This window comes from Harpia harpyja, chromosome 8, assembly GCF_026419915.1.
Source record: "Harpia harpyja isolate bHarHar1 chromosome 8, bHarHar1 primary haplotype, whole genome shotgun sequence".
NCBI lineage: Eukaryota > Metazoa > Chordata > Aves > Accipitriformes > Accipitridae > Harpia > Harpia harpyja.
In genome coordinates, this window is record NC_068947.1 from 2,777,075 (window position 1) to 2,801,785 (window position 24,711).

The 24,711-nt window shown below is 47.4% G+C and overlaps 3 protein-coding genes across 5 annotated transcripts in view; 1 reads left to right on the forward strand and 2 right to left on the reverse strand.

The window, feature by feature from the left end:
* Positions 1-551: 551 nt before the first annotated feature.
* SAT1 (spermidine/spermine N1-acetyltransferase 1) lies at positions 552-3,736 on the forward strand. 2 transcript variants are annotated; one of them, XM_052794911.1, is made up of 6 exons: positions 553-829; positions 1,230-1,281; positions 1,366-1,449; positions 2,654-2,755; positions 2,862-2,902; positions 3,221-3,736. In XM_052794911.1, the coding sequence occupies exons 1-6, from the start codon at positions 764-766 to the stop codon at positions 3,389-3,391; spliced, it is 516 nt and encodes a 171-aa protein (XP_052650871.1). In that variant the 5' UTR covers positions 553-763; the 3' UTR covers positions 3,392-3,736. The 2 variants fall into 2 exon arrangements, with proteins under 2 accessions (XP_052650870.1, XP_052650871.1); XM_052794910.1 differs by having other exon boundaries at positions 552-829; positions 1,230-1,449.
* Positions 3,737-11,373: 7,637 nt separating this feature from the next.
* On the reverse strand, positions 11,374-22,916 carry LOC128145174 (uncharacterized). Its single transcript, XM_052794923.1, has 9 exons — positions 22,830-22,916; positions 21,117-21,280; positions 20,821-20,964; positions 20,483-20,646; positions 19,645-19,776; positions 16,000-16,250; positions 15,042-15,097; positions 14,603-14,685; positions 11,374-12,697 (listed from the first exon to the last, which is right to left on the reverse strand). Exons 3-9 carry the CDS (start codon positions 20,824-20,826, stop codon positions 12,346-12,348), a joined length of 1,044 nt encoding a protein of 347 aa, XP_052650883.1. The 5' UTR covers positions 20,827-20,964; positions 21,117-21,280; positions 22,830-22,916; the 3' UTR covers positions 11,374-12,345.
* The window catches only part of APOO (apolipoprotein O), a 33,907-nt gene continuing 31,836 nt past the window's right edge, over positions 22,641-24,711 (reverse strand). For both annotated transcript variants that reach the window (XM_052794924.1, XM_052794925.1), the window contains exon 9: positions 22,641-22,961. The gene's annotated coding sequence lies outside the window, so the exon portion shown is untranslated. The remainder of the gene's footprint in view (positions 22,962-24,711) is intronic.

Here is a 24,711-nt window from a genome sequence, read left to right on the forward strand (position 1 = left end):
TTCAAGCAAGTACAGAGCCCTTTTTTTGCTTGTTTCTCCACACCCCCCCTGCTGAAAGCCGCCCTCCTCCCTCAGCGCCCAGCCTGCGCCACGACCCCTAAGATGGCGGGGGGGGGGAGCTCCGAGTCAGGCGGAGTCGCGCTCGCCGGGGCAACGACGGGCTCACTTTTCGTGGAAGCCTGGAAACCGGTGCCGGGAGAAGCCCGTAGCCCCGAGGGACGCCAGGACGGGTTCCCCGGGCGGGGCTGGGGGGGGATCCCGTCCGTCCCGGGCCGCTGAGGGAGAAGCGGAGCGGGGAGTTGGGGGGGGGGGGGGGGGTGTCTGACCCGGGCACCCTGCAGCGCCGCCCGGCTCCGCTAGGGGGCGCCACTGCGCGCCGGCGGAGGGGGGGGGGGCGAGTCACGAGCCACCCCGCACCAGCTGTTGCTGGCGGGCTGAGGCAAGACTGCGCCGAGGGGCGCGATCATTGGCTGAGGGCGAGCGGCACAGGCGTTCCCATTGGCTTGCGTGCGTGGAGAGGCGGAGCGCCCTCGTCTATAAATAGGGAAGGCGGGGTGGGCGGGCGGCACAGTTGGAGCCGGGGAGGGAGCGGGAGTCGGAGGAGGGTCGCCGATCTGCTCAACGCCGGCGGGACATGCTCGCAGCCTGACTGACCGCAGGTGGCCGCCGCGCCCGGGACACGAATGAAGAAGCAGTTGCTCCTCCTGTTCACACATCGGGGACTCGTCAGCCGAGGGGGCCGCAGGGGGAAGCGCCGTCGAAAATGGCCTCGTTCAGCATCCGCGCCGCGCGTCCTGAGGACTGCCCCGACCTGCTGCGACTGATCAAGGTGGGGGGGGGGGGGGCGGAGGTCTCCTCAGGCGACGGTCGTCTCCTCAGGCGACGGTCGTCTCCTCAGGGCGACGGTCGTCTCCTCAGGGCGACGGTCGTCTCCTCAGGCGACGGTCGTCTCCTCAGGCGACGGTCGTCTCCTCAGGCGACGGTCGTCTCCTCAGGCGACGGTCGTCTCCTCAGGCGACGGTCGTCTCCTCAGGCGACGGTCTCCCCGTGCTGGGCGGCCGGGTTTTGGGGCAGATCCGCAGCCTTCTGGGGTAGGGGAAGGCGGGGGGGGACTTTTGCCCTTCTGTGTGAGGAAAAACAAGCTCTTGCGCAAGGCTGCGGGGGGGCGGGGAGCGGCCAATAGGGAAGCGGCAGCGGGGAGAGTCCGCTCACATCTCCTTCTCTTCCAGGAACTAGCGAAGTACGAGGACATGGAGGATCAAGTGGTGCTAACTGAGAAAGGTATAAGGGAGGCGTCTGCTCGCCGGGTTGGTAGCCTAGTGGCAGAGTCTGTAGCTCAGGTGCCGATTTATTCTGCTTTTCTAGAACTGCTTGAGGATGGTTTTGGCGAGCACCCTTTCTACCACTGTCTGGTTGCAGAAGTGCCAAAAGAACAGTGGTCGTCTGAAGGTGAGGCTTCCTGATACTTGTTTTTAGATGCTAAATATACAAGAGGCATCTTATACTTAATGTTATCGATTATACGTAAGGTTCTGCCAGTGAGTTGGGGTAGGAGGAGTAGGTTAACTGTTAAATGCAGTAACATATAGTGATGCTCTGCTGAAGTAGTTGCTAATCCTGGAGGCGTGGGAAGATCAGGTATAACGTAATGTACTTGACTCCAGTTAATTAAATGGCTTTTCTTGTTTGACCCTGACTTACCTTTATGTAATCCTGTTGAATCACATTTTTTTCTTTAATTTGTCCCCAATCTTCAGGTTACAGTCTCTAGCTTCGCCATGTACATGGCCCTTCCGTGTACATGGATGGGCGGGGAGGTAACTAAAAGATCCGTTACACAATAAAGTAGATGATCATAATATGAGGTAAGGTCTACAGGGACAAGTGCTATTCCCAAACCTTTACCAAAGACACAGTAGATCAGAAATTTGTTTGCACGCTTCTCTTAGAGTATGTGCAGAGTGTTGTGGCAGATGTAGTTAAAATACTCAAGGCTTAGGTTTGAGTGGGCTGCAGTTGGAAGAGTTGGTTTCTCTTCCCTGCTGAGCCACAGAATTATAATTGAAGCTGCAGCTTTACTTACCTTGACTTTATGGTGCTGAAGGTAAAGAAACCGGCATGATGCTCTCAGTGGAAGCATAAGTTGAGGTGCTGGAAATGCTGCTGTAAAGGTGGCCTGTGAGCATGCCTTCTCGCATAGTGTAGTTACTGAGGAATATACATTGAAAGATCAGTGTTCTTTAGAGTTTGACAGACTGTTTTGGTTGCTGAGGAAGCAGAGTTGAGGCGATCATCTAGACTGTGAACTGCTGTGTAAAGTTTCTACTTGTATTCCAGAGTGGAAATACCGATAGATCGGTAGGGTATGCATTTGTTTGTAGAAAAAAGCCTTGTGTTAGCACTTACCGTGCTAGTGCTTTTGAGGATTTCAGGGTATGGCAAGAGCAATCTTCATTCTGTTGGGTTGATACAAGTTTGTCAGAACCTGTATTTTCAGTTGTGTGCTTACTTGCAAACTTCATTCTTAATTCTAACTTAGTAGCAAATGTCTGCATGTCACAGAAAGAGAATCTGTATGTTTAAATATGCATGTAAGACTTGATATTCTTGCCTTTTAAATTCAGACTAGCTGAAGTTACACCCTTTGTTTCAGAACACTGCATTGTGGGCTTTGCCATGTATTACTTCACCTACGATCCGTGGATTGGAAAACTGCTGTATCTTGAAGATTTTTATGTGATGGCAGAGTATAGAGGTATGTATTACAGAATTAGATGAGTTGCTTCCTACAGGGCTTCTTTAAAATTAAAACTTATTTTTTTGTTGTGTGGTTTGTTTTTCTTTTTTTTTTTTTTTTTTAGGACTGGGCATTGGGTCAGAAATTCTGAAGAACTTGAGTCAGGTATGTCCAAGTGATAAGTCTAAACCAGCAGAACTGAGGACACATGGCAAGGCAGTATTCTTGCTCTTCTGTTAACTGCATGAGAGCGAGCTGCTCCTTCAGCACTACTCAGAGTTAAATTAAAGGAGGTCATGGGACACTAGACAGCTTAAAACCTTGTCTAGAGTCTGTTAAACAGTGACAAGTACCGAAGTGGCTGACAGAATGAACTTGATGACTTCTGGTGATACACAGTTAGTTGCTGAGTAGTCTCGCCAGTTCTCGCTAGGCTTATCTGTGGCTGTTGTTTGAAACATGTCACGTTGCACGCTTTTGCAGGTTGCTGTGAAGTGCCGCTGCAGCAGTATGCACTTCCTTGTTGCAGAGTGGAACGAACCGTCCATCAGGTTCTATAAGAGAAGGGGTGCCTCTGATCTGTCCACTGAGGAGGGGTGGAGGCTCTTCAAAATTGACAAAGAATATCTCTTGAAGATGGCAACAGAAGAGTGAGAGATTATTCCAGCAAATAAATTCTTTCTGCGAATATGTATGCTCTCTGAATAAACTCCTTCTTGCTTTCTGTGTACAGTTTGTAGTGGAATAAAGTAGTGTGGATGCTAATAATGAAAATGCTATGCAGGTGTGGTCATAGAGTAATTGGTACTGTGATCTGGAGTTGAGGCATCTCTGAAGTTGTGTATGTGCTTTTGTGCATCCTTTACCAGTGTGGGCTTGTAATCTTTGTATATGGAAACTTCATTCTTGTAAGTGTCATTCAAATGTGTACAATGTACACACTGGTAGGGTTTGTTTTAATTATTGCCTTTTATAAAAATAAATAGTGTTTTCACTTCATGGCAGCAGTTTTGACTTTAATTCTCACATACAGTTTTCAGTTAGATAACATGCAAATTAATAAAAAGACTCTCTCATTCAACCACACATTTTCAGGAGTGAAGTCTGATTTTACCACAGTCCCAGAGAGATCAGAGGTGCACTTGTGTGGCTGCAGGACCCAGTGACAGGGTTCTGAGCAGTTGTGCTGAAGCTGGGTGTTCGGGGGGGGTTTGAGATCAACCTCTACTTGCTGTGTGGTGCAGAGCACCCTGTCCAGCGAGCGTTCTGTGCAAGTGCACTACATTCGAGTTACAACTGGTGTAGTTGGAGCCCCTAAATGTGGCTACAGGTCTCTGCTCGCTGGAAAGCAGCTCCAGAAAAGCCAGAGCTTGTGGCATTGCCTCCTTGGGACTTTCAGTTAACTGCAGAGCACCTTGGTCAGGAGCGTGTAACCTTGAGGGGGAAGGTGCATCTAGCTGTAGTTTCAAAGACTAAATCACAAAAATAGGTTTGACTGGTCAGGAGTAGGAGAAAGTATCTTTACAAACCACAAAACTCCCTTACGTGATTCTTAAAGCATCAAACTTGAATGCTTCTGGTAATCTGGGTTTATGTATGTGATTTCAGATGCTGTGCAGAATTTTTGCACGTGCCTCAGTGCTGTGTAGTGCGTGGCAGTGGTGAGCTGCCTGAAATTAACTGCTGTATCAAGCAGTGGAAAGCAGATCCTCTGTGTTCCAAGCCTATGTACAGCAGTAAGTGAAAACAATGCTGCTCATCAATTTTTTTCATCAGCTTTGAAACAAATTTATCAAATTTGCAATACTGGGTCTGCCCTTCTCGTAAGTTGATGGTGAAAGTGGATGCATGCAAGTTTTACACTGCTCTCTTGCTTTGTGGTAACCCTCCAATAAAAGGCTTCAATTTTGGCCAGCACTGCTTTCACTTCAAAGGAAGGGAAGAGGCTTACCTGCCTTGTAACGTGCACTGGTTTAAATCAAATTTTCAAACAGATTTTGTTCATTGCATGTATCATGTGTCATCTGGAAGATGTCTCCTCATCCTAGGGAGCAGTGGGGAGCAACTGCTTCCACCGTGAGTAATGTTAAACTAATTTTAAGAATAAGATGTCCCTCTGGCTAGCGCCAGCAGCAAGCTGTGCAGGGCATTTAGCATGAAACTGGTCTTGGTTTCTGTTTTGTTTTTGTTTTTAACTAAGGCGTAGGCAGCGGTGTGCCAGCTTGCCCAGGTGTGAGATACAGTTGTCAGCTGTTGCCTCAGGAATGAGAAAGCCAATAAGAAATACAGAAGCTCTTGGAAGAGAGCAGAAGGTAGCATATGTCCAAGTGGTTGTCTGGACAAACACAGGCTGGACTGAGCCCAGAATCTGTCATGTAAATTACCCTGATTTAGCAGATTGGGTTCTGCATAAGAAACAGTCATTTCCAGACACTCCCTGTGTCTGTGCAGCACCTCAGCTGTGAGAGCTTCGACCATATGCAGGAGCCTCAGGCTCAAATCCCTCTCCTGCCTGAGAGGAACAGAAATCTCTGTTTATCGCTTGACAGCGGATTAAATGCTAGGCTACAAACCTCCCTACTCGCTCTTGCTGAGCCTGTACTCTTCTGCAATTCAGTGGGCCGGAGGAGGTGGGAGTAAGCCCACCCGATGAACCAGCCCGGGAACTATCTCTGGAGGCAGTTTGGGAAGGACGAGATGGTCTCCAGCAGCTCTCAGTGAGCGTCAGGGTGTTGTAGCTTCTCACCGGTGTAGCTGCCGTAACTTCACTGGTAACTCTCTGAGCTACGGTCACCTACTCGTGCATCTCGGTCCTCGTGGAAGCTGGTTTGAAGCTATTTTAAGCTGGTGCTTTTGGCTCCGTGTATCAGTCCAGAAGGTGATTACTAGTGGAGCAGTTTAAGAATGTTTTTATTTTCAAATTAACAGTTCATTAGGTATCTAGGACAGACCTGCTTAAATCTCAGGCCCCAGACTTCTGGAGCACAATAAGGCTATCAAAGCTGCATGACTGACTGGAACAAGCTAACTAATTAGGCATTATAATTAGGAAGGTAAGCAGCTTAGTCAAATTTTCAATCAATTTAGAAGTGTTTATCGTATCTTGTTCATCTTCTTCTGCCAATGCAGTTCACCATGCCATTCTCTAAACAAATTCCGCTGAAATAAATAGATTCTCAGGGAGTCACAGAAAACAAGCAAGGCAGTGCTAAATGAGAAGCCTTTTTCTAGCCAACTGTGATAATTTTAAACATTCACGGAAGTAAAGACAAGGACTAACCTTTCAGATGTGACTTTCACCGAGATCCTACTAAGAGGCAGGGTTTTTAAAACTAGCGGAAATACTCTCACAGTTATGGTAACAGAGTCTCCAACAGAGTGATGTGGTAATGCCATGCCTCAGGAAATTCCCTCAATAAGTTTTTCTCAAACTACTGGGGGACCAACGTGACTCTGTGACTACAATCGAGACGTACAGCAGAGTATTTTCTGTGGGTTTAGGTGCGGCAGAAACCTCACCTGGCTTGACTTTCTTCGTTTCCAGGATCACGATCACACCGCCAAGCTGCAGTGCGAGCGTATGATGGGGGCTAAGCAATACCAGTAGGCTTTGAGCTGGTCACTGGTATCATGCCAGTGGGAATCCATCATAGCACAGGCACAGGGCTTGCGTGGGGCCTGCAGGTATGTCAGCTTTCCGCGCTACCCTATTTCTGCGCTGCAGTGTGCCAGCCTCTGGGGAAGAGTTAGAGAGCGGGTGTTATGACAGCGCTGATAGCATCTCCGCGGAGGTGAGGTGCAAAGATCCTTCTTGCTCTTGAGCTCATGACCCAGGAAGTTCTCCTCATGCCAGCAGAAGATTTTGCAATTGCAGCGTTTCCACTTTCCTATCAGGTGGGGAGGGAAAGGTGGCCTCGGACAAACTTGTGGCTGGAGGACACGGCGGAGGACTGTACCCGGCTCCAAGAAAAAGGAGCGCCGGGCTCGCCGCCCCCTCTCCGCTTGGCATTTTCCTGCTTGCAGGCTCCCGCACAATGATCCGAGCCGTAGCCATAGCGACAGCATGGAAGGGTTGTGGTTTTTTTTTTTGTCTACATCATTTGAGTTAAAACATAACATAGGTGAGAAAAACAACCCTTCCCCCTCCCCTCTTCTTTTAAAGAGCCTTTGCTCTCAACGTAATTCAGAAAGCCAGCGCAAACTTTCCCCCCCCAAAGAACACGCAGGTGCTTTAATGCATTCTTGCACATGGTGTTTTGTTTTGGGAGCCTTGCCACCCTGGAGCCTGGCCAGCCGAAGGCGGAGGTCTCGCTGACGCAGCTGCAGGGAAAACACCAGCTACGTATTGAGCAGGGACTCAGGAAACCACTGCGTAACTCACCGCCGCGCAGCGTTACCCCGGGCTGGAGGCTAGCACAGAAATGTGCTTCATGCTTTCCTTTCTTTCAGTTGACCGGGCGGTTTATTTCCTTGGGGAAACCAAAGCTGAGCTGAAGGAATGCACGCACAGCCGTGCACACGCAGCCGTGCACGCACACGCGCCGACTGACGCCAGCGCCGATGAAACCTGCAGCACGCAGCCGTTTGCCTGGGTTTAAATAATTCACCTCACATAACAGAGTCGGCTTTGCCCGGTTGCTCTGCTTGCCTGGGCAGGATTGCTTAAACGTGCTTTTTTTTGGAACTCGGGTTTCAGAGAAGTGGCTGCAATTTAAATAAAGGCATTAGCTGCTATCTGAAACAAAACAACACATGACTAGTGTGTCTGCCACTAATGTTTAATCTCACTCAAAGCAAACTCAAAGCAGACGCGACTCCCTCCCACGACTTTTTTCCTTTTTCCCCCACAAGACCTGGCTAAGTTTTTTTGCTGTCGAGCAGGTTTTTGGTAAGTGCAACCTTGGTGAAGGGCTTTAGAGCCCAGACCAGTCCCTGTAGGGAACTGGTGGAGGAGAGGGTGGAAGGCTGAAGATGGTGGACGTGGGCTCTGGGGTAGGAGCACAGCCCGGTGCACTTCTCCTGTCCCTCAGGCCTCGCCCTACTGCGCTCTGAATTTTTCTGTGATCAGAAACGCTCGCCATGGGTGATAACAGAATAAAGCACAGGTACACACCTCTACCGAAAACAGGGAGGGAGGGGGGGGAAATTCCATCTTCAAACCAGTTTCGGTTTCATTTCACAGATTTACTGGCAGCCAAAGCAAGAGATAAAAAGCCCCAGGGGATAATTAGCTCAGGAGGATGAAGAACCAACACCTGCAGAAACATCTCTAAGTTAAATAGTTTTGTTTATTTGCATTTGGAACTTTGTGTATTTCTATTATTCACACAGCAGGTGTGAGCTGGTCACGTTCACTCAAAGGGAAAAGGCATCTCCATTTTCTTGAGCTCTGTTTCCCTTCTCCACCAAAACAGGTTAAAAAGACCATGCTTTGGGAAGACAAAACCAGGTGTCTGTCCCCCCTGAAGGTTTGCTGTACAGTATGCTGAGCTGGCTTCATGTCTTCCAAATCACCTCCCAGGAGCCTACCGTGTGGGGAAGGGACATGAACCCCTGAAATTCCTACTAGAAACCTTCCTCCACCTGGGGAAAAAAGCGTGAGAGAGACAGTAGCTTTCCACATGAAAGCCCATCGGTGTTTCCAAGTAACCTGGATATTGCAGTGGTGTTTTCAAAACACACCAGTAAATGTGCAGGGTGAGATTTTTCAAAGCTGGTTACTATAATTAGGCACCCAGATACCACGGCAAAGGTACCTTTAAACAGTCTTCCTCTAATTGCTCTCATGATGAGCGAACTTCAGCCTGGGCTCTTCACAATCTCCCTGAACTTTCACATTTCAGTCACCGACATAGAAACACCACCGCACAGCTTGTACAGGAGGAAACAAAAGGACTCGTAGCTTGGGTCTATAGTCTCATGCCTTTTGCAATCAGTTCATATGGTAGAATTTTGGGTTTGGTTTTTTTTCCCCAGTCAACTTCCTACCATGGGCTAACACAAATGTACAAGAACATTTCCCACCACACAGCCTGAATGTGTTTTAGCTACAGTTGCAGGCACGTGGGTCTTTTTTTTTTTATTTTATTCTTTTTCAGAGCTAATGTGGAACAAAGGATCAAAATCTCTGTTCACCACTCCTAGAGATAATTAACCTCTGTACAGAGCTGTAGCTTTGCCATTGGGGCAGAAAACATATAGAAAAAAAGAAGCAGGAGGAGAGGTCTGCAGCGATGAAGGGATGCCATGTGCAGGGGCTGACCACGTAGCCTGCCACGGGAAGCTATGCGCCCCACGGAGGCAACGGCATCAACGGAACTGGTTTAGGCTTCATTCTTTCCAGGTAAATGTAATCAGAAGAAAATAGAAGACTCTTATTTTGCAAAAACAGAAGTCTCAGAGGTGAATTCCTGGGATACGTTAATAATTTCTGGATTATTTTTACCTCAGCTTGATCTCATTAGCCATAACGCAGTGGATTAGCAAGCATGGAATTCACTGGTGTAGGAGCAGGAATTATTTGTTGCTAAAGAACAACAGGCAGAACGGGCAGATAGAGGCAGCAACAAGCGCTAGCATCAAAGAAATAACACTATATTAATCCAGTTTTAAACAAAAACAAAACGAGCTGAAAATTCAAGGGATAGTGGCAGTCAGTGTATGCTGTTCTTAGCCAAGCAAGGAAGCACACCCATGTCATGTAACTACATATCTCTGAAAGCTGGCAGACTGTAAAAAAGGCTGATAAAGTCCACCGCATTACAAAGTACAGCTGGTCCAAATGATGGTGAAGTGAGGACAAGGTTAAAGAATACCAGAGGAAAAAATAAACTTTTCATAAGCAAATACTCAGGGTTTATAGAGACTACCTTCTCAGCACAGGGAAGTAATAAAATGATCCTGCATTTCCATGCTGGCTTTGCCATCACCAAGAGTTGACTGAAATTTGATTACAGAAGTCCTGTGGGGAATCAGAGCCTCAGAGCTCCTTTTCTTGCCATTTGGGCTTGGCATCAGCAAGCTAGTATTTTCTGCTGTTAAAAGCCAAAGCACTTTTCACCCCTGCAGTTCAACGTACTCAGACATCCCTGCTTCACTCCCAGGCAGGACCAGGTTTGCCTCTACGCACCCATAGCCACGTGCCTCTCCAGCGCAGTTTGGGCAGCTGGGGCTTCCCTTACGCATACTTACGTCTGGTTTCTCAGCTGGGGTATTTTCCAGAATAAGCACGGGACTGTGAAAGCCAAAGGTCCTCTTAATGCAGGTCTAAAAGCAAGAAGGGTTCCGTGAGGTGTAGAGGAGGACGTGACGTTATCTCCCGTTCCTTCTTAGAGAAGCCGTTGAGCCTTTGGGATCCAAGACTTGATGGTCCTTTCATTTAAAATACAAAGCATCAGGTGTAAAGGACGTAGAACAAATATAAATCCGCCTAAAGCCACGCGCGGCTTGCAACAAAAGGGTTGGAAAGACAAGTATGCCGTGGGCTGTGCTGGGCTGCCCCGCGCGCTTCATAGCCCCAGCGTTATGGGGACAGTGGCACTTGTAGCTGGTCCTTCTGTTTCGTGATCTTTTCTAAGTTCGGCCACGGTGGTCTTACTTTGTCGCAGCTCCAAACAGTGCCCGCATCCCCCCTCCGAACCCGTCACAGGCGCTGGGGGACGTGTTTCCGAGGAGCTTCTGTGGGCGCAGGATGGAGGTGGAAGCCCTCAACCCTTTGGTGGACAAGCACTCGCCCTGCGCTGAAGGTCCCGCCGAGTACTCCACGGGAGAGCCGGCAGCCTGGGGAAATGATCACGGACAACTCCGAGTGTCAAAGCCTCGCAACGTCGTCTCTGGTGCTACCGCAGACGGCAAAACCTGCCCGGCTGCAGCGCGGGGGACATCTTCTGCAGGCTCGGCACCTGCTGACACGCCACGCGGATGCACGACGGCGCCGAGTCGAAGCCAAAACAACGTCCCTTTCCAGCGAGGCTGAGCCCCGGCGATCTCATGACACGGCAAACGGTATTTGGGAAGAGCCCGGGTTCGTCCGAGACGGCTTTTCTGCAGCGTGGTGGACGAGATTTAGCGCCTGTGGGGACGCGAAAGCCAGAGTCACAGCTGTGGGCTTGCCGCGGTCCGTGGCGGGAGCACGACGGAGGAGAAACCCGCTGAGGTAAACACGGGAAGACGTGGGGAGCAGGCGTCGGTTCCTTTCTCCTCAGATATTTGGGGACCTGACTGGGTGGCGGGGAGGCCCCGCCATGCCGAGGGGAAGGCCGGTGGTGGGCCCACTCTGCTGCTGGGCCCCCTCGGCGGCCATTTTACCTCACAGGGAGGGGAAGCTCGCACTTCTCCTTCAGCCAAGGAAGCGTCTTGCCTGAAGAGACTTTCGGACTTGAACGTGGTACGCGAAGGCTGCGTTACGAGGCCACGGACACACACTTGGCTCCCTGTCTCACAGGCTGCTTCCCAGCACGCTGGGTAAAACATACACCGAGTTTTGTAAGTGAAGAAATACAGCGCCCTGCCGTGAAACAGCAGGCGTTCCCAAAACCAGCCTTCTGCAACGCAGCTGGCACGAAACGTAAATGTGTTTTTCCAGAGAGCCTCTTTTACCAAAATCCTGCAAACTCGGCCACTGCCTCAGCCACAGCCGCGTTTGGGGAGAGGACCGGCACGTCCCCGGGACCGGGCGAGTAGAGCCGCGAAGATGTTCAGGGCTGATCTTGAACCAGCCCTCACTGCGACACTGGGCAACGACCGCCATGGACACCCCAGCAGAGCTGCCACCATCGAGGAAATCCCCTTTCCTTCAACGTAGTTTATTAAATCACATGGCCTCGTAGTCACGTGCGACTTGTATAATGTGCGAGTGAGCACAGGTACATGAGTTCATCTTTTGCTCCATTAAAGCTATAGTTAAAAGACTTTTCCCACAGAAATATAGAGGAATTTTACTTTGTTCCCAGCAAATACAGTACCTGGGTGATAATGTGCATAAATAGTGCATAAGTTGCAGCTGGTCATGATGCGTTTTTGTGTTCTTTCCATGGAAGGAGTAATGGTGAACTTCTAATGCCCATGTCCAACTGTGGGATGAGCGGGTTTAGGGTCACAGGGTGAAGAACTGGCTGAAGGGCTGAGCTCGAAGTGTTGTGGTGAATGGGGCTACATCTGGCAGGTGACTGGTCACCAGCGGTGTTCCTCGAGGCTCAATTCTATTCAATATATTTATCAACAATCTGGATGCAGGAGTTGAATGCACCATTAACAAATTTGCTGACAATACCCAGCTGGGAGGTGCGGTTGACTCTCTGAAGGGACAAGATGCCTTGCAGAGGGATCTAGATAGGTTGGAGCATTGGGCGATGATTAATGGGATGAAATTTAACAAGCTGAAGTGCCAGATTCTGCACCTGGGACGGAGTAACGCCGGGCACAAGCATAAATGGGGAGAGGAGCAGCGGGCGAGCAGCCCTGCAGAAAGGAATTTGGGGGGGCTGGCCGAGAGCAGGCTCAGTACGAGTCGGCCGTGTGCCCTGGCAGGCCCGGAGGGCAAACCCCGTCCTGGGGGGCATCAAACACAGCACAGCCAGCCGGTGTGTGCAGTTCTGGGCCCCACCATTTCAGAAGGACATGAAGGTCCCTGGATGCGTCCAGAAGAAGGCGACAGAGCTGGTGACAGGGCTGGAAGGCATGTCCTCTGAGGAGTGGCTGGGGACTTTGGGCTTGTCTAGTTTGGAGAGAAGGAGGCTGAGAGAAGGACTTGACCTCGTGGCTCTCTGCAGCTTCCTGAGGAGGGGACGTGGAGACGGAGGTGCTGAGCTCTTCTCTCTGGGATCCAGTGATAGGATGCGAGGGAACGGTTCAAAGCTGCGCCAGGGGAGGTTCAGACTGGACATGAGGAAGCATTTCTTTACCGAGAGGGTGGTCAAACACTGGAACAGGTTTCCTGGGGAGGTGGTCGATGCCCCAAGCCTGTCAGTGATTAAGAGACATTTGGACAAAGCCCTTAATAACGTGCTTTAACTTTTGGTCAGCCCTAAATTGGTCAGACAGTGGGACTAGATGGTCATTGTAGGTCCCCTCCAACCGAGCTATTCTATTCTATTCTATTCTATTCTATTCCATTCTATCCTATTCCATTCCATTCTGCAAGGAAGACTACAGAAAGTGTGTTGGAGACACTAAACGCTGCGTTTATGTATAAAGTAATTTATTCTAAGTGTTTTATTCTTGAGACAAGCAACTGTACTATTAGCGAGAGCATTTAATAAGAGACTTTTACAACCACCAGTAACAAGTGCGTACTATACCCTCTCTTTTGGGAACTGCTGCCTATTGCAACCAAGTGCTGTGTTTTGTGTGTCCTTTGCCCGGCCGAGAAAGACATGCTCCACCGGGCAGCCCCAGCGTGTCCCCAGCCACGTCCCAGCAGGACGAGGAGCTGGTCCCTGCAGCAAGGACCAGGAGCCCCGGGAAGAGCCCAGGCCCCAGGCGGTACCTGCCAGCTGCCTCCCTGGATGTGCTACAGGGCTTTTTGGCATGGGAGGAGAGCCCACATCCCGCTGAGCCCCGCGGCGGGGATGACTAACGGCTGAGCCACATCTCCAGTGCAATCCTGTTTGCTTCCAGCAAGCCTATCTCCCCTCTTTTCCTGGAGGGCAGGGGGTGGCTGGGCACCATTTGGGCTTTTTTTCTTGCCTTTCCTTTTGGAAAAAGGGCAGGGGGACCTGCCGCCAGCCCCTGGGCCACCCGTGTTGCCCTGGCATGCGGCGTGCGGGGTCTCAGCATCGCCTCAGGACCACCTTCCTTGGGCCATCACCTTGCGAGAGGCCTCGGCGCAGCCTGACACCACGCATTCGCACCAGCGCTGCCTGCAATACCAGCGTCCTGCGAACCAGCCCCGAAAACACTGGTTGGGCATCTGACGCTTGCCAGTTTCTTTTTAGTCAGAGGCTCGGCAACACTCAGTTTTATCCGTCCTTTCCCACCCTGCGACAACCCCTCATTTCACTGACTCATCTGAATGTAAATAATGCCCAGGTAACTCGACGCTCAGCAGGAAATCCTCGCCTCCGCTGCGGCTGCTAAAAGGTTACGAGACGCAGCATGCACCAAGAAAAACATCTGGCGCACTTTTCAGCAAAGCTTTTAATAACATGTATTAATCCAAAACCACCACTGGACTGGGATTATCATATGATATATTACTTCAGGGTGTCTACTTTTGTTTTCAGTATGATAATCGATGGCTTAGGCTTTTGTTAATCTATAAAGAGAATGAGGGCACTGTAATTGCACAGGCATGCTTGGAGAGGCCCAGATAGCTTCTTCTTTGTTCAAAGCACAATTTTGCTTGTCTCTTCCTTTTTTTTTTTTTCTTTTTTTTAGGACAAATTAAATAGATCAGATGAATAAATCAATGGCTAAAACTCCATCCCAGGAGAAGCAAGCAGCTCTTCTGTATGCCTTGCCACAAGTAAGTTGTTCTCTATGAATTTTTTTAAAATGTCATGTTAATTTCCTTTTCCTGAAGTCAAAATGTTTAAACGTCAAAACGTTTAAAGAATATATTACCTAGCGCAATCAAAAGAAAACTCATTATGAAATATGCATTTGAGCATTACCTTTCAATCTAATCTAATGATCTGATCTAATCTAATTCTCACATTTGTTATGAACATACTGTTGAAAAAAAAATAAAATCCCACCTAAGAAGGGGAGAAAACTCTACTAGGAGATTTATTAGTAGGCAGGGTTTCTCCTCTGCACACAAATTCGCACTCAGCCTCTGCAGCTCCCTAACACAAAATAAATAATGTAAAGATCCTTTGCAACTACAAGGGTACATTAGGAAAAAGTGATTCCAACAAGACTTACGGGGCTACTGTAGCATCTTGAGTGAAATCAGGGCTGGGAGGGCTGCGTCGTTGGGTACCTGCCTGTCTCCAGCCTTGTGCATCCTGGAAAAACAACAAGTTTTCCTCTTACATGGCTGGAAGTCGCCCACAAAAATATCCCTTAAGCTTTAACCTGGGGAGGAGTGTGGCCCCCCTCCAACTGTACTGCTGAGCTGGGAATAGGAAAAGGGAGAAGGGAAAGGTAGGAAACTAATCCTTACCGGTGGGGATAGAAACTCAATAATGGAGAGCACACGTGGAAAAAAATCTACCGTACTTTCTTGGCATGCTTTCACTGCCTCCTTTCTGATCACAGCGCACACTCTAGCTCTCTCTTGTTCTGATGTTTCTTTTTTTCTCCGGTTTTGCCATTGTCCCTGCCCTCAGCACAGAGGGAAGGTCAGGTCGGAGGAGCTCACCTGCCCAAGGGTACCCCCACGTCCCGCCAGTCGGGACGGCTGTCCCCCATAACTGCCTTCACAAGAGCAGGAAAGGGAACATTAGAAAAACAAATGCAATGCCAATCTCTCCGTAAATAAACACTCATGTCCTTCAAACCCGCCCCTTTTATGCAAGGCATGCCGTAACACCCTTTCAGATGGTTTTGGCTGCAGGGTGCCAAAAGCGCTGCAAAGCCGCCCTTGCCAGGTTTTTAGGGACAGCTGCCCAGATCTGCAGTTTCTCCCATAAGGGAGAAGAGGCTGCTGCTGTGCCAGCATGGGGAGACAACCTGCACACACCCACGTCAGCACTGGGTGATGTGCCACGGCCCCACGCACCACGTGTCTAGGAATAACGGCTCCGGGGGCACCAGGATTCCTCCGGACGCGTCGGCATAGAGCCAAGGCCCTCCCTGTACGGGGTCAGATGGGGCCGTGGGGCCAGCACAGCTATCACCACCACAAATTCACCTGGCTCAAACCCCTGACATTTAAAATAAATTATATTAAAAAAGAGAGTGAGCTTATTGTTCTCCAGCTCTCAAAATAGTAATTTTGACCTCATAGTAATAAATAGTAATTTAACTTAAATAGTAATTTAACCTCAAAATAGACCAGGTTTTAAGGAAACACTGTCTCAAAATCGGTGATAAAAGCTGCTAGCAGTAACCATACATGAGAAGGAGCTTGAGGAATCCATAAACGAGAAACCTTGAAAGCAGGGGCAATGAGGTGTCGGAATTCCTCAAGAAAATTACTGAGGCAAGACAAAAATGTTGGGAAGACCTCAACAGGACCCCTGGGCCAGGGAGGTGCTCCGGGCAAAGCCGGGAAAATCCACCAGAGAGAGGGGTCACAAACGCAGTGAGAGGAGAAAGGTGAGGGGAACCAAGTTGGTGCAGAGAATTAAGTCAACGATCAAGTATGGAAACGTTACGGGATCTTCTGCCTAGGGAGCCCAGCCTTGAGTTCCTGCAGACGTGGGCAGAAAGGGTCCCTCTTTTCCAGTTGGGAGGGATGGTGTTGAGCTCTCCCGTGCTCCAGGAGCATCCCTCCGGGGCTGGCGGGTGAGCCGGGTGGTTCACACAATGCTCCTCAGCCTTCCCACTGGCAAAGCAGTTTTTCAGCTGCAAGGGAAGAGGGGAGAACTCGTGCGCCAATAAAACTGCTCCCCTCATGCCTTTCACTCTGCAAGGAAAAAAAGAAACATATAGGAAATCCCGCAGGATTACTAATTAAAGTTACCACTCCTTAACGGTTATGATTTTATTTACAGCAGTTTACTTAGGATTGATGGCTATGAGTTTATTCATGGTAGTTAACCCTGTAGCCTTCCAGGACAAAAATCAAGCTCCGAGCACAGCACGTTCTGAGCTCAGAGACTTGTGGCCTGTGGTGTGTAGCAAGTTCTGCACATCTGTGTTACACCTTAGCTCACCCACCCACCAGGAACCTAAAATCATTTGGGTTTTTTTGCTCCCATAGTTCCGTCACTTTTGGGTGTGAGTCACTGGACAGCCCAGGGCTGAGGGTGTTTTTACACCACTGCTCCTCTAACATTCCTCAAACAGGAGAGTCTCCTTGGCAGGCTAACCTCATTTACAAATAGGAGAATAGCGTGAAAACTATAATGCTAAAAAGCAACCGGTAAATATCTGGCTTTTTAAAGAGTTTGTGAAGGGTCGTGGTAGCAAAAGAGGATGCGCTCACATTTATGTTGTTACCTCTTTTTTCCACAAGCAAAGACTTCTTCCCCTTTACTGTTTTCTTCTTGGTCAAAACACAGTTGCTGATTTTAGCATCTGTGTGTTTTGCTCTCTTGTACAAGGATAGATCATACTGATCTTACTCCACCAAGGCAAAAGTACAGCCAAAGGTTTTTTGGCCCCAGGGACACGTCCTTGTACAGTTGGATGCTGTGCAAAAGCTGCTAAGTGGCAGAGGACTCCAACATTACGTATGAATTGGTTCACTCTCTCTTTTGGCAGAGAAGGGGGAGAGCTGCACAGATGCACATTTCCTTCTTCCATCAGCCAGTAACAGCTCATCTTTTTTATTGTCAGATGAACCTGGAGGCGAGCACAGGAGGCAGAAACACAACAGACTGTGCCTCGCTGATCTCCCACCGAACCCCAGAGAGGAAAATACATCCTTTGCTGCTGGCAGCAGCTGAGTTTTCTCCAGCATATTCATTCAGTTTAGCATACGAAGGGTTGCGCTGAACCCCGAGCTTGCCTGGGCTCGCCGGCGAGGCTGCTGCGTAAGCACGGTGCCTGGCACCACACTGGGGCCGAGGCTGACTCACTCGCAGCTCCTGATGCCATTCCTCATCTCTGGCAGGATATGGAAAACGTGTCAAGCCCGGCACACGACGGTAAACATATTCCTTTGGGCTGGCTTTGGTGCTTTTACCAGCCCTGTTTTAGTTCGGGCAGTTTGTAAACGATGCTTGGTGCAGCTCCTCAATAAATGCAAAGATGACTTCAGCGTGCTGTGTTGAATAACAACGCTCTTTTTTTTTTTGTCCAATGCCAAAGTATCATTTGAACGGAGGTTACCTTTATGATTCACGGCGTGAATGAGCACTTAGTGGGTGCATACAAGAGCGCTGTACGAATCAGGAAATGGCTCTTTCAGGTCTCCTTACAAAAGGAAGTGAGTCTGAAGCTCGCTAAATTTACAGAGAGGACGTTAGTGAACTTAATCTAGGGCAGGGGCTGGGGGGAAGGGAAGAATCCCTTTTCTTCCACTGTGGATTGATACACTAACTCTGCATGTTTCTCTATACAATTTTTAACAACAAAAAAAGAAAGTAAAGGGGCTGAAACCGTGGTGGCGAGAGCTGCCTCCACAGCTGCCTGCCTACGACTCTTAGCCACCAAGACTCTTCTGGCTTCGTGCTTCAGCGTCCCCCCCATTGCTGGGAAAATGAGAGCTTGTCCACGTCCCTGAGGTAAAGCCATGAGTTGGCACAGAGGGAGCATCGCCGCAGACCTCTGCTCAGGGTGTCCGTCCATCTGTCTGTCCATCCGTCCTTCCTTCTGTCCTCCTCTGCCCTGCAAGCCGGGTGCCTGCGGAGCGGGGGCACAGCGGGCTCGCAGGGTGCCTCAGCACTCCTGGCCAAGTGCTGGATGTGGCTCATTTTCAGTTCAAAGAAACAGATTGCTTCTTCAAAGGCACCGGTGCTGCGCCCTGGAGTTGAGGGAAGGTACTTCAGGTTAAGACTTGAAAGATTTGGATGCAGCAGGACACAGAACACCAGATTTTGAAAGATTTTGGTACGGGAGGTGGTACAGTCCTGTGGCCTTTGCACAGTAACAACCAAGGAAGGAAGAAATAAGGTTCACCTCTTGGCATACGGTTGCTGAGCTCACTGCTACCTTAAAATGCACGCTGAGCAAGCCCCGGCGGGAAGACGAGGTTCTCACACACAGCGCTCGTCGGCACAGCGGTCTCAGGGCTGCTGGCCACCTTCCCCGGGTAGAAGGACTGACGAACCCAAGGGGTAAAGGACAGCAGCAACAGCCTTCCCGACACAGCATCCGCCCTCGCTGCCAAAAAGCGTGTAGCAAGTGACCCATCTTGTTAGTCATGGGGCAGGTTAGTATTGCTGAACAAGTCCTGGACACTCAGACTACATGTAAAGCACATCCTTTAGCTTTAGTCTCTATTGAATTAAATTCTTGAGCCTTGTGCAGGTTTATATTCACACCACAAACAAAAAGAGAAGTTCCGGGACCAAGCTGTCCCATTGCTCCCACTGCTGTTTTCACAGTGGGCACAAAGACTCTGGGATCGTGAGCCTGAGCACGCTGCGCACCTATTCTTTTCCCAGGCACACAGCAGCAAGTCACTCGGGATCGATCTTCCTCTCTCCCAAAGATCCAGCAAAGGTTACCAATAACAAGATCATGTAACTGGGCCTGGTGATGGAGCGTCACATCCAGCTTACCGGCCACAGCTGGACGCTGCCCACATGACTGTCTGGCTTTGTACGTTAGTTGGGAGACTTAGACCTTTAAAGCACCCAAAAGAAAAGGCCAGGAGTCAAGAGAGCCTGACAGCTTAGTCTGGTGCAGGAATTGTAGCTCCATTTCCCATGCAGAAAGTTATTTTTAGAGGAAGAAGATTGGTAACCAGCTGTGAGACACCCTGAGCCCACCTTTGATTTCTCCAGCTTTCAACACCAATGCAATGGCTACCAGTAACACCAGTTTGAAAACGTGGCTGTGAGAGCAGCATTCCAGTGGAATCCACAAACTTCAAGACAAGATGAAAGTCCAGATCAGACTTTGGTCTTTAACCAGAGATGACCAGTAATGAACTTCACTGACACGAAACGGGAGACACCACCACAACCGCATCAATATACCAACTGCATCCAGGGAGACCTTGAGAAAGCTGTCAGCTCTGGTTAATTTAAGAAGTCAAAAAATATCAGAAATCAGCTAATGGTCCAGACTTAAGAGGACAGGGGGTTGTTACACAACTAGAAACATCTTTTTTCTGCTAAGGCAACTTCTGCTTTGTAGTTAAGATATTGTTATCAAACGTTTTCCTTGTAAACAAGAAACTTTTGTACCTGGCAAAACCACTCCGCAGTGGGGCTGACCTAGCCAGCTGCCAGGCCATGCAGGTGCAACAGCGGGTCCTGCTTTGAGATGCTGCATCCAGGAAGGTCCAGCGGGAAGTTGCGCAGGCCTCCCCAGCACGCCTGAGGAGCCAAAACGTTCTTTGTCAATGGCAGTTTATTATGATAAAACCGGCTTTACAAGGAGCTTGGGATTTATGGGAAGGTACGGAAATAACCTTTACAAAAGAAAAAAGAAGGGAAAAAGAAACACACGCAGCAGCTCGTATTTGTTCTGAAGCAAATATGCTCGCACTGAGATTTCTCTGCCAGGGCTAATAAACAGAGCAGAGCAACTTCCTTCAACTCCCAGGGAATTCTTTTCTCTAGGTTTAAAAATACAATTCTCTCCATATCAACCTTGCCCTTTATTGCACGCCTTCGAAGGCGACAGATGCAAGGAGGAATGCTCCAAAACATTGCAGTTACAACCTCTGCCAATAAGCCCGTGTCTGGGGCCTTCTGCTGTTAGAGCATTGCGTCTAAACCAGATTTTTTGCAATGAACGCTTGTGGCAAAATACTGTGTTTTTCTTGAAGGCTGCGAGATTGTGCATATTTACCTGGGCTAGCAGGATTATTCCAGGTTGGTGATGCTGTTTCTAGCAAGAGGAGAGGCTATGCTGTCCACTTTTACTCAGACAACTTACATATTACCTCCAGGAATTGTCATCCCAGCACTGAGGGCTGCATAGGCCAGCCTGATATCTCCAGTTCTACGATTTTCACATTCTGCAGAGATTAAAGATCGTGTTTTTATGAGAGAGCACTGCAACCTGGCCCCAACATACCTGCTAACGGCCACTATGGCCGAGGATACCGAGATGAGAACACTGTTTCCCCAGATGCATGGACTCCAGTTACCAAGCCAAAAGTCTTCGAGGGGAAGGATGACCAAACCGTTAACATGAAACTTGCATGGGGAATATACCAGTTTTAGCCTCTGTTGTAATACCTACAGGCAAAGTCAGGCAAAAGATAACACATGCGTGCACAAATTAGTTCCATGCATCTGTGTGTGTGTACAGACGTACACATATACATGAACAGTGATCAACTGCTCTCCTGTTCCTCATTAGAAAAGTCTGTGCCAAGCCAGTTGAATGTTTATAATCTCTTGCGCTCTTACCAGCATGAAACTTTTTTTTATTTCCTGTACTTGTAACAAACCGAGGACATAAGGGAAGGATTTCAGTGGAGGCTATGTTGCTCACATTTTGGAACCATCTCCTCGTCATGTGTGTTTGCAGGTGCTCGACGCAGTCATTTCCTGCTAGATAAAAGCATTCTGTTTTGATGTCTATCATTTGCGATGTTTTTAAGGAGCAGTGTAAATACGCAGTATGAAGATGTGATCAAGTAAAAAGCATTTAAGTCAAGCGATACTTATTTAACCCAGGATTTTTTAAACATGCACACACATACCTATGTAAACTAAAGATTAAAAGCTGTCGTGTTTGATGAGGATTAACTAATGAAACAGACTGGACACGAAAAGGTTCACTTTGCTCTCCCAGGCAGCAAAAAGAAACAGAATGGCTAACAACTGCATCAAAAAGGAGAATGAGGAAAGCACATCTTGGTGGAGTCTAGGGGTGAAAATACATAAATTATCAAGCAATTATGTTCTTAAATGCCAATGTGGCATATGCCAAATATTACTGAAAAAAATACAGGCATCTAAATCTGTATTCCTAACTCAGTGGTAATAATTTTCTCTAGGACATGAGAATGCATAAGGGAAGGGCTATCTTCAAGGGAAGAAACGCATCTATGCTCATATTGCAGGAGTGGTGTAACAGAGCAGTTACAGCTGTGACCGATGTGTCCCAAGTTTCCTTTTCACTATTGACAAAAACACTGCTTTGATCCTCCCAAGCCTGTTTGAGCCATGTTGGCCAATTTAAAGTAAAGAACACAAACACACCCCCTGAAACCCCACACAAGAACTCTGCTCTCTTTGTTAAGTCAACATCCATCTTTACCAGCCTAAAGCGATCATAAAAACACGCACTGAACATGTTGGGAGATACTGTTTTTCTGCCTGAGGCAACCACATGCCTCATGCCTGTAATTAAGAAAGAGTTGGCCCATTTTATAATGCCCACACAGACTGGTATTCGCATTGCCAAGGTCTGTTTGTTTTTCTCTAAAAGTTTGTGGAATACGCTCAGCTGGAATACCTAACCAAGTAATAAAAATTTTTAAAAGCATTTTGAATCCAATTTACTCTGTATTTTCTTCCCTGTTCCTTTTAGAAAGTTAGTGTATCGTACAAGCACACATTTAATTCCATCCTTCCCCCATTCCTTATATTCACTGATTAATTTAGGAACATTTAAGACTCACCAACACAGCTTTAAATGCTCCGAGCTACTTGGATTACAGTAACTTGTGAAGCATCATGCCCCAGAAGAGAGACTCATGGAAATGGCAACAAATGATGAAAGGGTCTTATTGTGCAAAGATTTCAAAATGCTGGAAATCCTTTTGTATTTCCCTTCGCTTCACTTTTCCCTCCCCTCCCCTGGCTGGGAATAAGGAAACAGCCAAGTTATTCTATAGCTGGTTCCCACCACTGTAACGTTCTGGTTCCCATTGAGCTGTGCATTCAAGCAAAAACAAGAACAAACATTAACAGCTCCATTCCCATCCATCTACTAGACAGGAACTCACAGATGCTTCATTATATACCTCCCGCTGGCACTGATGAGGCAGAAGATTTGTATAGGAAGGAGGGGGAGACTCAGACAAAACACAAGAGTCATTGTAATTGTTCTCATTCGTAATTCTATTAGCTAATGTTAGCCAAAACATCATGCTACTTTAAGCTTTTCCTCACTGCTAAAAAATACAGGCATTGTCAACAGCATCTTGAGAACCGTTCACAGATTGTGCAAATGTCACATACATGGGTTTAAAGAAACAGGAGGGAAAAAACCAGGACCATTTTGTCTAACTAGAATTTTATTTTATATATAAATAATAACAAGAGACTGAGGAATTTAGAGACTTGCCACTTGCAATGCTGATGCTGCAATGCGACAAGCATGGGCAGACTTGAGTCCCACTGCAGAACTGAGGACAAGGTCTCAAGACTGACCCAAAATACGTAGTGTCCTTTCACAGATTCCATACCAGAAGCCCAAGCAGCACACCGTCAGTCTTTCCTGAGGCAGGTTAGTCACGTTCAAAATCGAAATGGATTCATCAGCTGGTTTTCCTCTTTTTCTTGGGAAATTGTTGCTCATATCTATATTTTTTATTCACCTATAACCAAAGAAAGGGAACAGAGGGGAAGAAGGGAGAGGGAAGGAGGGAGAAAGCAGAATTAAATATCATAGACCTTTTCTTTCCATTGTCAAAGTACAATTAAAATTTTTTTCCTTTGATGTAGCAAGTTGATCAAAATCTCTTTGAGGAACATTCTCAATACCAATTTACTTCTAGTAAAGATATTTAACTCTTCATACTACTGACATTAGAGCACTAGTGATTATGTCTGCTCTTGAGAACCGATTCCTACAGTTGAACTGTATGGAAATACAAAAGAGGAAGAACACTTCACAGCAACAGAACACCAACTGAAATTTTGTGTAATAAACCAACTTTCTCAAAAACAATTCTTTTTAATTCCCATCAAATGCATTTCTTCCTAATCTCACTTACTCTGGTGTAAAGCTAGGGTAATGTAACTCAAAGAAATGGAATTACATCAATATAGAACCTGAACAGAGTGAAAATGAGATACGCTGTCTTCATGGAAAAACAAAAGCCATGCCACTTCCATGCAACTCTTCAGCACAACAGCTGGATAAAATTAAAGCTTGCTTCTCCCACGATGGGATGTGGTTTGAGCTGTAGTTTACGTAAAATTATTGATGACAAACATACTACAATAAAGGAGGTGCAATGCCGCTGTTTTTTGCAATGGAGAAATATGTCACTGTCTCTTAACTCAAAGTGATCTTGTCCTTGGCTGACCATTCACAATCCAGAGACCCATGCTGCGGCAATTCCTTATGAGGAAAATGAGGTTGTATTTATTTCAGTAACCAGATTCAACGAGGAATATTGCCAACAGTTGAAAATACAGTGAGACTTTCAGGACTGATCTCATTCAGAATAAACAAATATGTCTTTTCAAAGACCACAGCAGCGATCTCTAACCTTTGGGATCACCCAAATCCAACAACACATCTGGAGTTGGGTACAGAGTTAAATAACTGGATTTTATTTCAAGCAGAAGTAACAAATCGCCACCCCCGCTGAACAGCTGAAAATTGATACTGAATTGAACTTTCACCATCTGGTTGCTCTAGGTCAAAAATCTAGCAGCTCCATTTATGTATCTCCTCCAGAAATAACACTTTGTAAAGCAAGTAAATTTCAAAACCAGCAGCACCCAGGTACTTTAAGCACCTGAGCAATTATCTTCACTCTTTAAAAAGAAAGACAGTAGAACATCTGAGACAGCAGCTGTTAGTGAGGTTTTCCTCAAAACTTACTTACAGCATGACTATATTTATGATTAAAATCCTCAGGACAAAGGATCTAGATAACAACTTTAGTGTAAGTCTTCCTGACAGCTTTTGTTCCTTTCCTTCCACTGCCACCCCCCACCAAAAGAAAATGTGCCTTAAGCAAAACGCACTAGCATTTCAAAAAGTGAACAACAACCTACCAGAAACTATATTCACACAGTAAGAAATGCTAGAAGAAAAATCAAAGCTATTTATGGGTTTCTGTTTGTAATGAACCTTGATATTTGTACAGTGTCGAACATACGTAAATAAAAGTTCAATTTTCCTGGCTTTTTATCACTTAGTAGCTCTGTCCTAGTTCACAATAAGCAAAACATTTTAGTGAATATTAGAGAAGCTGTTCTTCCTCTTGGTTCTCCTGGGTATCTTTACTCAAAACAAAACCTGTTCTTCCTTTTTTTTATTTTTATTTTTATTTTACGTGGCTATTTTATAAAATACTTGGAAAACATGTACTCTTAAACACTTTATATTCA